Source organism: Biomphalaria glabrata, chromosome 7 (assembly GCF_947242115.1).
Source record: "Biomphalaria glabrata chromosome 7, xgBioGlab47.1, whole genome shotgun sequence".
In the NCBI taxonomy this organism is placed as follows: domain Eukaryota; kingdom Metazoa; phylum Mollusca; class Gastropoda; family Planorbidae; genus Biomphalaria; species Biomphalaria glabrata.
Window position 1 is genome coordinate 2,104,642 of NC_074717.1, and position 13,609 is coordinate 2,118,250.

The 13,609-nt window shown below is 34.5% G+C and overlaps 1 protein-coding gene across 13 annotated transcripts in view; it reads left to right on the plus strand.

The window, feature by feature from the left end:
- The window catches only part of LOC106055091 (protein MTSS 1-like), a 38,738-nt gene extending 26,051 nt beyond the window's left edge, over positions 1–12,687 (plus strand). For 9 of the 13 annotated variants that reach the window (XM_013211215.2, XM_056034906.1, XM_056034904.1 and 6 more), the window contains 5 exons: positions 569–781; positions 2,491–2,722; positions 2,922–2,975; positions 5,055–5,171; positions 6,297–12,687. In XM_013211215.2, coding sequence (XP_013066669.2) covers positions 569–781; positions 2,491–2,722; positions 2,922–2,975; positions 5,055–5,171; positions 6,297–7,375 — 1,695 coding nt within the window. In that variant the 3' untranslated portion in view covers positions 7,376–12,687. The remainder of the gene's footprint in view (positions 1–568; positions 782–2,490; positions 2,723–2,921; positions 2,976–5,054; positions 5,172–6,296) is intronic. The other 4 variants (XM_056034907.1, XM_056034911.1, XM_056034905.1 and 1 more) reach the window with 4 other exon arrangements.
- Positions 12,688–13,609: the final 922 nt, after the last annotated feature.

The following is a 13,609-nucleotide window of genomic DNA, read 5'->3' on the forward strand; positions in this document are numbered from 1 at the left end:
TGCTTTTTTTTTATCTTCTGCTTTAAAAAAAAATAATTTTTTTGTTTGCTAGAGCTTTTATTTTAAGCTAGACCAAAAAGCTTAAAGATCAATATTATTCTATTTTTTATTTTTTCTGTAATCGTATCTATAAACTTGTTGCTTACTCTAACGTCCATAGTTGAAAAAAAAAGTTTGTATTATTCTATTGATCCTGAGCATCACCACAGCAGATAACTCTTGTTCTGGTCAGTCTATTAAGTCCCTGGTTTTCACATCTTGGGCACAGACAATTATTATGATAACTTAATTACTTTTGTGGTTTTGCTCGTAATCAAATGTATGCGAATTCCTCCAACAATTTTCTCAACCCTTTATGTAAAATTTCTACTTCCTGGTTTAAGTGACCTACTAGATTGAGTGACCTACTTAGATTTAGTGAACAATTTCTCTGAGGTGTGATAGATTCTTTCTTTGTTTCATCTTTTTCATCTGTTGAAACTGTTTGCATAACATCTTCACCTACAGAAATCTCATCACTTTATGCCATAGCTATGTCTTTAACTTTATATCTACTTGATTGAATTAGGGGAACAATTTTGAGTCGTCTGCCGGGCAGCGGTTGTTAGACCTGGAGCAGGCCATGGAGCAGATGGATAAGTGCACTGCCGGGCTCAAAATTGACATTGAGCATGCGCCTGGCCATCGTGAGGAAACCACTGTCCGGTCACCGGTTGAAAATAAAGATGGTGAAGTGGATATATTTGCTGGTGTAGTGCTTGAAATCAACAGACAACCAAAGGCAAGATTGCCAATCTTAGTATTAAGACAAACCCTTTTTTTTTTTTTAACTGTTTTAGATTTATGACTTGAAAAAAAACCTAGATCTAGATATTTTCTTGAAGTTTATTATTCTTGAACTTATCTGTGCAAGAAAACAGCAGCAAGAGTGTTATAAGTTGTTAGTTAGTAGCATGCAGTATGTAGGTTAAGAACTTGAAGCTTATGATACTGTGTGGTTTTTCTAGTGTGCCTCAAAGTTAAATCATGTGTTGAAACTATGCAGCCTAGGTAATAATATTAGTAGTCTCATCAACCATTAGTTTAAAAACAAGAAGATCATGAAAAGAGGCGGAGTCCTAACAACTTGATCATTTGAATGATAGTACATTTGGCTTGCCAATGCAAAAAGTAAATGTGTTTTTTATATTTAAATACACTCAGCATGTCAGTCTTGTCTACTGAATGTTTGCATGCTTAACTTGTTCACATTTTTTTTCTATTGCCTCATCATTGTTGCATTGTTTCTTTTTTTTTTTATCAATTCAAAATATTACTAAATAACAGTTAAATAACTATGCATAAAGGTAATGGAATTATTCCAAAAAAAATTGATTATTATAAATTAAGTAGTTTTATTAAGAAATTTGTAACCAAAAAAAAAAAAAAGTAATTATAATTAGCATTGAAGTAATGAAATTAATACAGAAACTTGGACTAGCTAATAGAATATTTCATTTATCCAAAAAAAAAGATGTTGGGCTTGTAATCTACTATGTTTCTTTCCAATCTTGGCAACAAAATGTTTTTGTTAGTTGTTGTTTTTGTCTTGTCCTCTTGTCGCTCTGTTCCATTTTGTATTTATTTTGCTATCTGCTTGCTAGAAATCAACCGGCTTAAGTCAACATATGCTCTTTTAGCCAGATTTCTTGCACTTTTCCAGTCAAAAGTAGATATGTGATTTCTATGGAAATTATATTTGGCTAGAAAGAATTGTTTTGTGGCTAGGATGTGACAGGCATGTTTCAGTGAAGCAGCAGTGGCATAGTTCAAGTTCATCTGTTTAGCTTGTCTCCTTTAATAGCTAATAAATAAATCTGCCGCTATACATTGGCACGGATATATAATATATATAATTCTAATGTATCGTCTGATTCACTGATTCTTAATCTTTGGAATCAAAGACAATGCCTATATATATATATATATACAGATTCTTTAGATATAACATTTGAAACAGTCTTTAGTTGACATGGCAGAGTGGCTGATATATATTTATAGTAAGAGCCTGACATTTGTCTGCAATTCGCTTTCGCATATAATTTCTTTGCTTCCTTTTTTTATTTTCCTTTTCAATTTTAAAATTTGAAGTTAATTTTTTTGGTAACAGTCCAGACAGTGGTACAATAGCCAAGAAGTGACGATCTGATCTTTGAGTTGTGTTATTATAGAAACCATGGAGATTTTAAAAAATGTTTCTTACTACATTTTGTTGAGATATCTTACTTAGAAACATTTTTAGGATTTTTTTTTATATATTTCAGTTTGTCGTGTAATTCAGTGTAAATTAAATGAATAAGAAGAAATCTTTCCATAGGTCATACACATTGTTCATAGACTTGAGACAAATCTTCTTAACCAGGGTTCTGAATGTAGACATATAGGCAGCTTAATGACAAAGCATTTTTGTTAACGCTATTTCCTATTCAATGCTTTTCAAACTGTCTCTAGATTCAACAGAACACGAGCTTGGAACTGGCCAAAGCCATTCGTGAGCTTCAGGCTAGCACCGCAGCACTGACTGCCTATGATGCTGAAAACTACATGCCAGGCAGTGCCACGCAGGGATCTGCCAATTTCGACACAGAAAGCCGCATCAGTAAAGTGTCATTGCCTTGCTCTTCGGGCTATGGTACAATGGACAGCACTCCTGCTAGCTCAGAAGACAAAATAGCATCAGGAGGTAAATTGGTTTCCTTTTTTTTTCTTAATGATTCCATTGTGTGTGCTATAAGCATTAAAACAACTGCTTGTATTGTGTGATTTTCTTGATTAAAGCTGATTTTTGTGAAAGTTGCTGTTTCAAAGTTTTATTACTTGATTGATCTCCTTATTATAACTTTTTTGAAACCAATGATTAAAAAAACAATTTATCTGATTAGGACATGAAGTCATTAGTCCTGAAAGTGATGCCACTATTTATGAAGAATTAGATGGTGAGAACATCTTCGCAAACATTTTGATATCATTTTTATTTTCTTTATGCACAAACTTGATGTTTTTAATCAAAGATCAACTCTCACTTTCACACCATTCATTTGTTCACCATCACTTTGGCTTTATTTGTTTTTTTAATGTTCTAGAATAGTTTTAGATTGCGTGATAGGTGCATCTCATTTGTTCTAATCCATGACCTTTTTTTTTGTGCTAGTTTGAAGGGAGTTTATCAATGTTTTCTTACCTTACCAGTACATGTTCTTGACAAATAAGATAAAATAATTTTTATTTGTCCAATGAAATGGAAATTCAGTTTGACTAAAATTGACCACCTCAGTGTAACTTCTGTAACAATACAATTATAGATGCCAATACGAACAACATTCACGCATGAAACACATAAACCCTCACAACCAGCACTTTATAAATAGTGGGAGATATTAAATATAGTGTGATTAAATTGTAACAAGTTTTTTTCTATAGGCAAGATGGAAAACCTCAAATCTCAATAAGACAAAACATGACACTTGCACAGCATGGTCCTGCACTCCCTGCCCACACCATGCCCATGGTATTGTTATGCAGTTTGGCTTTTTTTTTTCTTTTGCTTATAATGACTCCCCCCCCCCCCTTCCCCTATTTTTTATAGGAATATTTTTAAAAATAAATAGTTTATTCTCTTGAGTACAAGCTAACTTTGAGTTTGTTTTTCATTGCACCCTTGGGGCAAACTTAAAAATGTTTTTAATCAGCACACACACATAAAAACTGCATGATTTCTTAAAAGAAGTTATACCTATATGCAACCTAGCATGCTATTGTCCTGTTGATAGTTCTGAGTGTAAGCTGATAATGATGTACCAATTGAGCATTAGCTAGAGTCAGTGCATGTCTAATGAAATTGTGTTTTATAAAATGTTTTTTTTTTTTATGACAAACAGTATGTACTGTAGTAGCTCTGCCAGAAATATTTTTTACTAGATCTGTGCTGTATTGAATTAGACCAGTGATGCCCAACCTAAAGCGGGCCATTTTAATTTCTGACACTCGTGTCACGGGCCACATGAATGAAAAGGTACAAAAAGGAATTGAAATTGACTTGAATTTGAAACTGACTATTTGATTTGAAACCCGTGGATCTAGTACTTAAATTAATGAATTGGACATTTGAAGCTTATCTTCTTTTTCACGTGCCAGAAAATGGCCTGATTTCTACTTTAAAATAGTAAATATTCCCATTGATCCTCCAATCTGTAGGCGTAGTTAAAGTATCTTTTATTTGTGGCTTAAATCAAGAATGTCGACATTTTTATTTTATAATGTCGTTTACATTTTTTTCTTGTTAAATCAGTCGCACTTTCTTTACAAATCAAATATGTTGGCTTATTATCATGTTCCACTAAAAGGCCTTAACACTGACCTGCAATGTCACAACCTGTGGGCAGTTTAGACCAATACCACGCCACTGGTTTGTACAATGTGGCAATGAGCTATTGGTCTAAACTGCCCACAGGATGTGACGTTGCAGGTCAGTTCTCACATCTTCTATAAAGATTGGTCTCAAATAAACACATTAGGTTTTTACCAAAAAGAAAAAAATCCCAGTCTTTTTGTTCTGTATGAGAATGTAAGACGTCTTTTCTAAGCAAAAAAAAAGTACTCATTTCTATAGCAAAAGAACACAATGGGACTGTACTCTAAACACTTTAATTTATTGCATTTGGAGATAATGGGTTAAAATCGATCTTGTATTAGTTAAAAGAAAATGGGCTTATAAAAATATTCACAATTAGGGAATGTATAATTTAACCTAGTTCAATAAAGCAAGTCAATATCAATATGATCATACAATTTGACCAAATAAAAAAAAAAAAATTGTTGAAAATAATAATTTAGTTACCAACTTTGTAAGGTTCAAAAACTGCCTTCAAAAACCACTCTGTCTGTTTGAATTGATGGGGGAGAGAGATGGTATTTAAGTTGCATGTTTAATTTTACTTTGAACTTCTTCAAATCCTTTTTGGTTTCACACGATTTTTGTCAGTTTGTTTGCATGATTTGTCACTTTGCTTCTCCAGACTGTACTCTAACAGAAGACAAATTTGAGTCAGAAACAAAGTACATGACCTTGCCCCGGGTCGGAGACACAGTGCTCCGTACTGGCATTCAACCACAACGCCCGGCATCCACCACAGGTTGGTTGACAGTTGCTCTTCCTGCACCTCAGCAATAGTTTCAGAGTGACCAACAGACTTGAAGGCCTTCATACTGGCTGGACAGTGACATTTAATGCCTTGAATATTTATTTATATATAATATAGTGTGTGTGGTCTTGAATTATCTTTGATGAGGTCAGGAAACATTGAGAATTAAATATCAGTACTTAGGCCAACTTTTACTGCTTGCTTTAGTCTTATCTTATATATCACATCAAATCTTAGACCACTTCTATTTCCTAAGACATTTAAAAGCTACATTTCTCAACATCCTACACTTTACTTTGAATGTTACCTGGCAGGGCCATTAGGAAGAGGTTTTTAAAAGACTCTTTGATGGTAAAGGATAATTTTAAAGAGGGAAAGTTAAATTTCTGTTTGGAATGGGATTGTTTTATTTTGGGGGTGGGGGATATATTCAAGGAGAGTTTGTTATAAATTAGGCTCATTAACTTTTTTATAGACTCTCTGTCTTCAATAGTTACTGCTAAGCCTGCTTTGTGCATGTTTGTTATCTTGTTGTCCTTACACATTGGCTAAGACAGGAAACTATTGTCTGCTGAACTCACTTGCCAACCCTCCTTTTAATGTTTTGTATTATAAAACATCGGCCTCAAACCTTTGCTTCATTCTCTTCTTTTAAATTTTTTTATTATCAATAATTATCATCTAAGTGCTATGAAGCATGCTAAATGTTTTATTTACAATCTAGATAAATAGATACGGTTCATTTCAATGTACTTAAACGGAATGTATACATATTTATATTGAATAGAGAGCACACTTTTGAAAGTGATTAGTGGAGAGTTTAAAATTTAGTTGAAAAATCAAAAACATACATTGAGCTACAATAAATTCATTACATTTAGGCCATAGAGAGTTACATTTATTATATAGTTATTACATTTATCTATCAGCAATGCCCTTTAAAAGTCATTCAACATCTTTTCCATACTTACATAGTATAGAATCAGGGCAATAATAGTAAACATTTTTTTGTGTTTTAAAACTTTTTGTAATAATTATATGTTTTTTTGTTGTTTTTTTTCTATTAAATATTTTGTACTTAAAAAAGTATTTATTTTTCTTTACCTTTCCATATAGGTCTTATGTTATCTGATCCGAATCAGACAAGGCCTAATCTGGGATCTCAGAAACCACCGCCTCCTGTCAGAAGAACAGCATCCATCTCTAGCGCTGCACCAATGCATGTACAGAAAATGAGAGCATCCCCAATGAGACAACTCTCAGCAGAGGATCATTCCTTTGTGGGAGAAAGTGAAGGACCCTATGCGGAGCTTCAGTACATCCAGCAGAGTATACACCAGCACCCTATAGCTGACCCCAGTGTGGGTCATGCACAAGGAGTCATTGAAAATCCATACACACATATACCAGGTCACGCATCTGCCATTGTCGTACAAAGTTTGAATGCAAAGTTCACTGTCCAGCCCCATACTCCACAGAGCTATGATTTCCAAGCCAGCATGGTGGATGGATCGGCTCATATGGCTAAGCCCCCTCCACCGGTGGTGATGCAGAAACCAGGCAAGCCTGCTAGCAACATACCTCCTCCCCCTTCTGCGACTGCTGCTTGGCAACAAGCTTCTTATCCTCAGGTTGCCCATGATGTTCTCTATAGTACTGCAAGACCACCAAGTAAAAGTTTACCTAATTCAGGGCAACATGTCAGCCAAGCCCAGAGTGGGCATTACAACAGCCAAGCCCAGGCTGGACATTACAACAGCCAAGTCCATCCACATCCTGGCCAGGGAGTAGCTCATGGTGGCCACCAAGTCTTGCCACATCACCCTCCCTATGGTCACCAACAGCACAACTCTAGCACCCACAGTGGCTACCAGGCCAACCCCACTTCAGGGGCAGCTTATTCTCATCACCAGCAGATGCACCCTTATGCCAGACAATCTCACCACCCCCAGATGATGGAACAACAGCACCACAATCAGACACAGCAGCAGCATCCTCCTCCTGAAGATGACTTCCCGCTGCCTCCCACCATTGAAGAGCTTCAGGAGATGGAAAGGATTTACAGTCGCACATCACACCCAGCAGCAGATCCTCTCAAGCGAGTCCAGGCTCCAAGACAGAATGACAATGTGCAGGCATCTTTTCTCATGGAACTGAAACGGAAGGTCTCATTAGACGATGAATCTGCTGCATAGTGTGTAGCCTAAACACTGTATAGTGTAGCCCAAACACTTTATAGTTTTTACTAGAAAGACACAGACAAATTCACAGCTTTGAAAATGTTTCCAAAAGAAACTAAAACTCTTGGGAAAGATAAGTTCTTCTTTGTTCAAATAACTCATGTTGGACTACAACTGTCCAAAATCTCTTTTAGAAGCTATTATTGTACAATATCTGACTCCATCCGCCTACAATAGTTAGTGGATTGCTCTAGTCTTTATTTTCTTAATACATTTTTTGGATGCACCTTGGTCCCTCCTTTTGCACGCTTGGGGTAGTCATTATAGATGCATTTCTTAATGTCAATCTGGAGCTGGACAATTTTTTCCTATCTCCCAGGATTGTTGTCAATTCCTAAAGCAATACTAGCGTAGCATTTATCTTTGTTGGAATATCTACACTACCTTCTTGGTTTCTAGCGTGGGGAACAAAATGTAATGTTTGTATAAATAGATGTCACTCACTGGATTATTTATTGTGTTTGTAAGTTTTGTTTGGTATGCGTAGTCAGTAGAGCAACTGTATAATACATTATATACAAAATACAAAAAGTTACTTTTATGTTTAGAGCTATTACAAGTTGGAAATAAAAGCTGGATATTCACCTGGTGAAAAAACCTTTAGCTACCTCTCAATGGAATGGATACGTCCACATCTGCTGAATGTAGGTCTAGAGACTAATGGGTCAAAGTCTCGGTACTTTGAATGAAATTTTGTATCAATTTTTTCCATTCGATAGAACACAAAGTTATTTCACAAGTTGAATGACTAAGATAATTGCGTAACTTTTTCAAAGCTGTTCCAGTGCTTGATATTGTAATGTGAGTAAAATCAGTTTCTAGAAATCCAACTTTTTATTTATGAAAAAAACAAACAACTTAAAAGCAACAAATTTTAAACTAGAATATATATCATTAAAATAATTGTTTGTATCTGCTTTTAAAACATGTATTCAATGTTTTTTTGTTTTTTGTACAGTCTATTGAACTATATTTTGTTAGTGCCCAGGAACCTTGCCATCCGATTTCTGGTCTCAAGAGTACTTAAATCTAAACTCCTATCATAAAATGAAAAAAAAAAAAAGAATGTTTTTTTGTCATATTGTCATTGACCTCAAAAAAATGATTGTAAAAGTACTAAGATGAACACTGTCATGTTCAAACTCATTTGATTTACTTTTGTGTATGATTTTGTTTTCTTGTACTCATGGAACATAGCAAGGCACCACTACTTGTACACGGTAACATAGCTGGTGAAGTTATTAACAAAACACATTGTCATTGTTATACCAATTGTTCATTCCTGATGTCATCCGAAAACACTGACCAGATGGTAGCCATCTACAGAGTTTGTGTCTCCTACCACTTATTGCCTGACCATTATAGGTCATTCTTTGACCCTGTAACCTTCATCCATCTGTTGTTTTTTTTTTAAATACAATCTAGGCTAGTTCAACAACATGAAACTTCAATAGCAAACTTGATAAAAACATTGCATTTTATGTTGAGGTTTTGTAAAACTGTTGTGTTTTTATTTTTTATTTTTATTTTCCAGTTGGAGGGGGTGGGGTAGGGCCATCGCTGAGTTTGTGTGAAAACACTAACTCTCTTTGTAAACCTGTCACTTGTGTAGGTTAATTTGATGTCATTATAAAAATGATCTATTTAATGTTTTGTTTGATAGAGAGATTCAAACAAGCTGATCATGAAGTGAAGGTGGCTCATTTCTTTAAAAAAACAAAATCCTTGAACTCGTCCATTGTAGATTGTATTTTAGTAGTGTGTAGATTTAGATTGGTGTCCATAATGTCCTGCTAATTTCTTTGATTGAACTGTGTGCAATCTCTGGCTGTTGAACCTCATTGACCTTTTTTTTTTGTTTCATTTGATGTGTAGAAAGTGTTATGGTGTAGTTATGGTTTTTAGTTTTTCAGTTTTTGATTATTCACTGCACTGAGTTGATTCAGAATGACGCTTGTCATGAAATGGCTGAGATTGTGATAGTCTGCACTTGTCATGCTCGGCATTCTTAGACAAATATTCAACATATGCAAACTAGTCTGTTTTTTTTTTTAAATATATTTTTTTTGTTAACTTAAAATTTATTTATTATTTTTTGATTCAGTATGCATCAATGTAGATTAGGAATTCATTTAGCTTGCTAATATCAGTGTAACTTCCAGTCACATCGACTGAGACAAAGAGAATATGTCTACATAGTGTCTGCTTCGGTTTGGTTGAGGTCACTTGTTTGTTTGTTAAGAGAATTCAACGAAAGCTTGTATTTAGTGTCCCACACACACAGAAGATAATTATCTGAAATAATACAGACGTTACTTCAAAAATGAAAATAATCATGTCCTACACATTGCACTCTGGGGTTTCTGCTTTAGTGATAGGGCATCATTGTACATGTGATAGATAATACGTTCATATAGTGTACATTGATTCTTCTCTAATGGCAATGTTGTCTGTGACCTTGTAAGGTTCCAGTTTATTTGTTGTTTTTTTTTTAATTACATTGGCTGACACAGTAATAGTTGCTAGTCGCAATAAGAAGTTCCAATATAGTCCAAGTTTTTAGATTATGATTATATATTGGTGTTGATAACACCATCTCTCAACCTGATTTACTCTACTGCCATGTACAGCTTCTTCATTTATCATAGCCTAGAAAATAGCAAACATAGTCTCTACAATAACCATCATATTGCGAGTTTCAACTGATCAAACAAGACATGTTAACAACTGGCATAAAAAAATGATTTCATGGACACAACGTTCAGCTGCAGTGATTATAGGTTTTTTGTGTCATTACGAAAAACATGAGCATTGAATTCTTACTAGGCACCACACTTCAAAGTTTGAACAGAACAATGCAGTAGATGCCAATACAATGTTGACATGACTAGCCAAACCTTGAAACATAGTTCTCAGGGGAGTTTCCTCTACACTCAGATACTGGCCAACACTTGACATTTTTCAAATCCATGTTAACACACATTGTGTTGTCTCCAGAAGTAGTCTCTACAATTAATGTGTCTTCTACAAGAACTGAGCCAAGATTTAAAATCAAGTATCTAGAGAGTACAGTGTCAACTATTTTCTGTAGTGACATTTGGTTGTCTAGAAAGTAGATTATGTCAAGTTCAGATATATATTTGTTTCAATAAAAAACACTACACCAGATACACACATGCCCATGGATTGTTCTTGTATGAAGGCTGTAAACCTGCACTGACCTGCATTGTATATAGTGTGATCATGTACTAATGCTTCTTGTATGTGTGATATATTCAAGCTTTTGTTTCGTTTTCTGGAGTGGCCTCTTGATTTTTCGTTGTACTTTAGTTTGGCTAATGGTTTAGTGTATTTAATGGATCATTCATCCCCTGTTACTGTCCCAGTGTCACTTGCTACTGTTGTCCAATGTTAGCCACACAACCTCTCCCATTGTCAACTTTCCATTTTCCTACATTATTGGTGGTTATTATAAAATGTTTGCCAAAACTATTTGATTTCATGATTTTGCATATTGTGTACTTGTTATCAGCTAGTAATGTTAAACTTGGTATCTCTTAGAGCGTTGAACACTTCTGTATTGCTGTAACACTCCCATATTGTATCAGTGGAGCTAGAATGTACATGTCTTAACATGGGTAATACAGCCTTATTAACTTCTTTCCAACAGACCTACTGACCACCTCCATCCCATAGTGGACATTGACCCAACACTTCCTATCCATTTCAAAAGTTGTACTGCTATGGTGAATGCTAATGGGGGATAACTTTCATCTATTTACAAACTTTGATAATGAAATTCTGAAAGTTAAAGGGGGAAAACTTTCTTTTATTTAACAGCATGAATGATGAGCACTGATGGGGGATATCTTCAACCTATTTTATAACATGAATAATTTACATTAATAAATGATAGCTATTATGTAAATACAATTGCATAACATGGCGAGTTTACTGATAAATAAAAATGAGATTTTTTGGGTGGTTTACTGTAGGAAATAGAATTCATTTATTTGCCATGTGAATCTGCGGATAAACTTTTCATCCAAATTCTATATTTCACTCTTACAAGATAAGATCATCTTATGTCCTGTATCACTGAAGACCTGTGAATATTTCATATGTGGCCATGTAGGTCCAAGAAGTGCTTTCCGTATCAGTCCTCATTGGGGAGCTTATCTTTAGAACAATGTAAAAGATTCATTGTGAGACTATTGATCAAGACTTGATGGACTCGTTTCGGATGGTTGGACATATCGTGTGTTGTTGTCTGTGTGTGTACAAATGTGTAACTTGGTCAAGTTATTAACCCTATCCCCCTTGTGTCTACATTTGCACAGGAGAAAAAAAAAAGCGCACTTATTTTAAATGACAATCCTCAATCATGTACTGCCCAGTTACTTTCTGTTCATTATTTTTTCTTGTCTTGAAAAATGTTGATTTGTAACTAGGAGGCTGTGTATCTTAGAGAACATTTTTATGCTGTGCATTGCAAGGACTCAAGACTAACACATGTTTTAGTTTCGAATGTCAACACATCAGACAATCAAGTTTTGATCTGTAAATATGTCTTTTTATCTTAACTTTTTTTAAACTATCAAAAACATTGTTTTAAAAAAAAAAAGTTGATTTTTTTATTAAACTATGAATCCTCTTGTCAATGAGTTGTTCTCTAAGAATTTTTTTTTTTTTAGTGTATGCAAGATCACATTTTTATTGACTAGGATTGTGTATAAGATCAAAATGGCCTAAAAATCTATCATGAAAAACGGCTGTTATTCAATTTTGTAGGTAATTGTTTTTTTTTATACAAAGTCTGGTGAGAGCAAAGTCAATGGTTTTGGTCTGTTAAGTTAATGCTGAAAAACTCAGCTCTTGGTTTGACTTTGGTGACTAGTTTCTTTTAACCTTTAGGAATGTCATGAATGAGTTTGCCTGGTGGTTTGATTTCACATTTGATTGTACCTTGACCCACAACGTTTGCCTGGTGGTTTGATTTCACATGTTGATTGTATCTTAATCCACAACGTGTCTCTCTCTGAGTTGATGGAAGCCTGATGTGCAATGTGTACAAAGTTTTTTGAGTTTCTTTTTGTGCCTGACCACAGACTGCTATGTACACACCAAGAGTTGGTGTCCCCTGTACATACCTTGCATTGAATGGAGTGTACATGTCATGATCTCTATTTATTGCTTTGAAATAGGTCATCTATTGGAATAGTTAACTAAACAACAACAAAAAAATAATAAATTTTTGTGCATGGCAACTTTTGAGTTGAATTTGTTATTTGTTGCTATGTGTTTCAGTCAAGTTGTTATTTGTTGCTGTGTGTTCCAGTCAAGTTGTTATTTGTTGCTATGTGTTTCAGTCAAGTTGTTATTTGTTGCTGTGTGTTCCAGTCAAGTTGTTATTTGTTGCTATGTGTTTCAGTCAAGTTGTTATTTGTTCCACTCATGTTGTTATGTGTTCTAGTCTTGTCCCTTGTTCCAATCTTAGTTGTTCTAGCTTTGTTATGTGAGATGGGGCGCGAACTTGAACATTACGACCGAACTTTAAAACTGATCGGTACGAACTGAATCAACGATTTTTGAAATATTCTTGTAAGACAAGCCCTTAATTTTCAACGAGATTCATGGTGCGAACAATTTTAAAATCATAGAAGAGATAGCTGCTATGAGGAGATAAAAGGAGTAGCCAATACAAAACCCAAAAGAAAAATCTTACTCTGGAATAAATGTAACCTAACACAACTACACTAGGCTGCATTAAACTTTCAACAAACATTCTTATTAGAAAAAGACATTAACCAACCAGTCGATGACCTCTGGAATTTCATTAAAAACCATCTTAAAAGAATTATAGAAAATCATATACCAACTAAATACAGATGAAACAAAATAAATAAATGCTGGGTTAATAATAGACTAAAGATGCTTTGTAAACAGAAGGAAAACCTATATAGAAAATGTAAAGAAACTAAGGCAGAAAGAGTTTACAAAAAGTATATAAAAATTAAACACTTAACCCAAAAAGTAAGCAGACAGCTGCAGAGTGAATACATAAACAATGTAATATCTAAAGATAACAACAAAAACCTATGGTCATACATTAAGTCTAAGAAAATGGAAACAACAGGCATAGCGCCATTAAAAGATGAACATAACATTATACGTAATGATAATGGAACT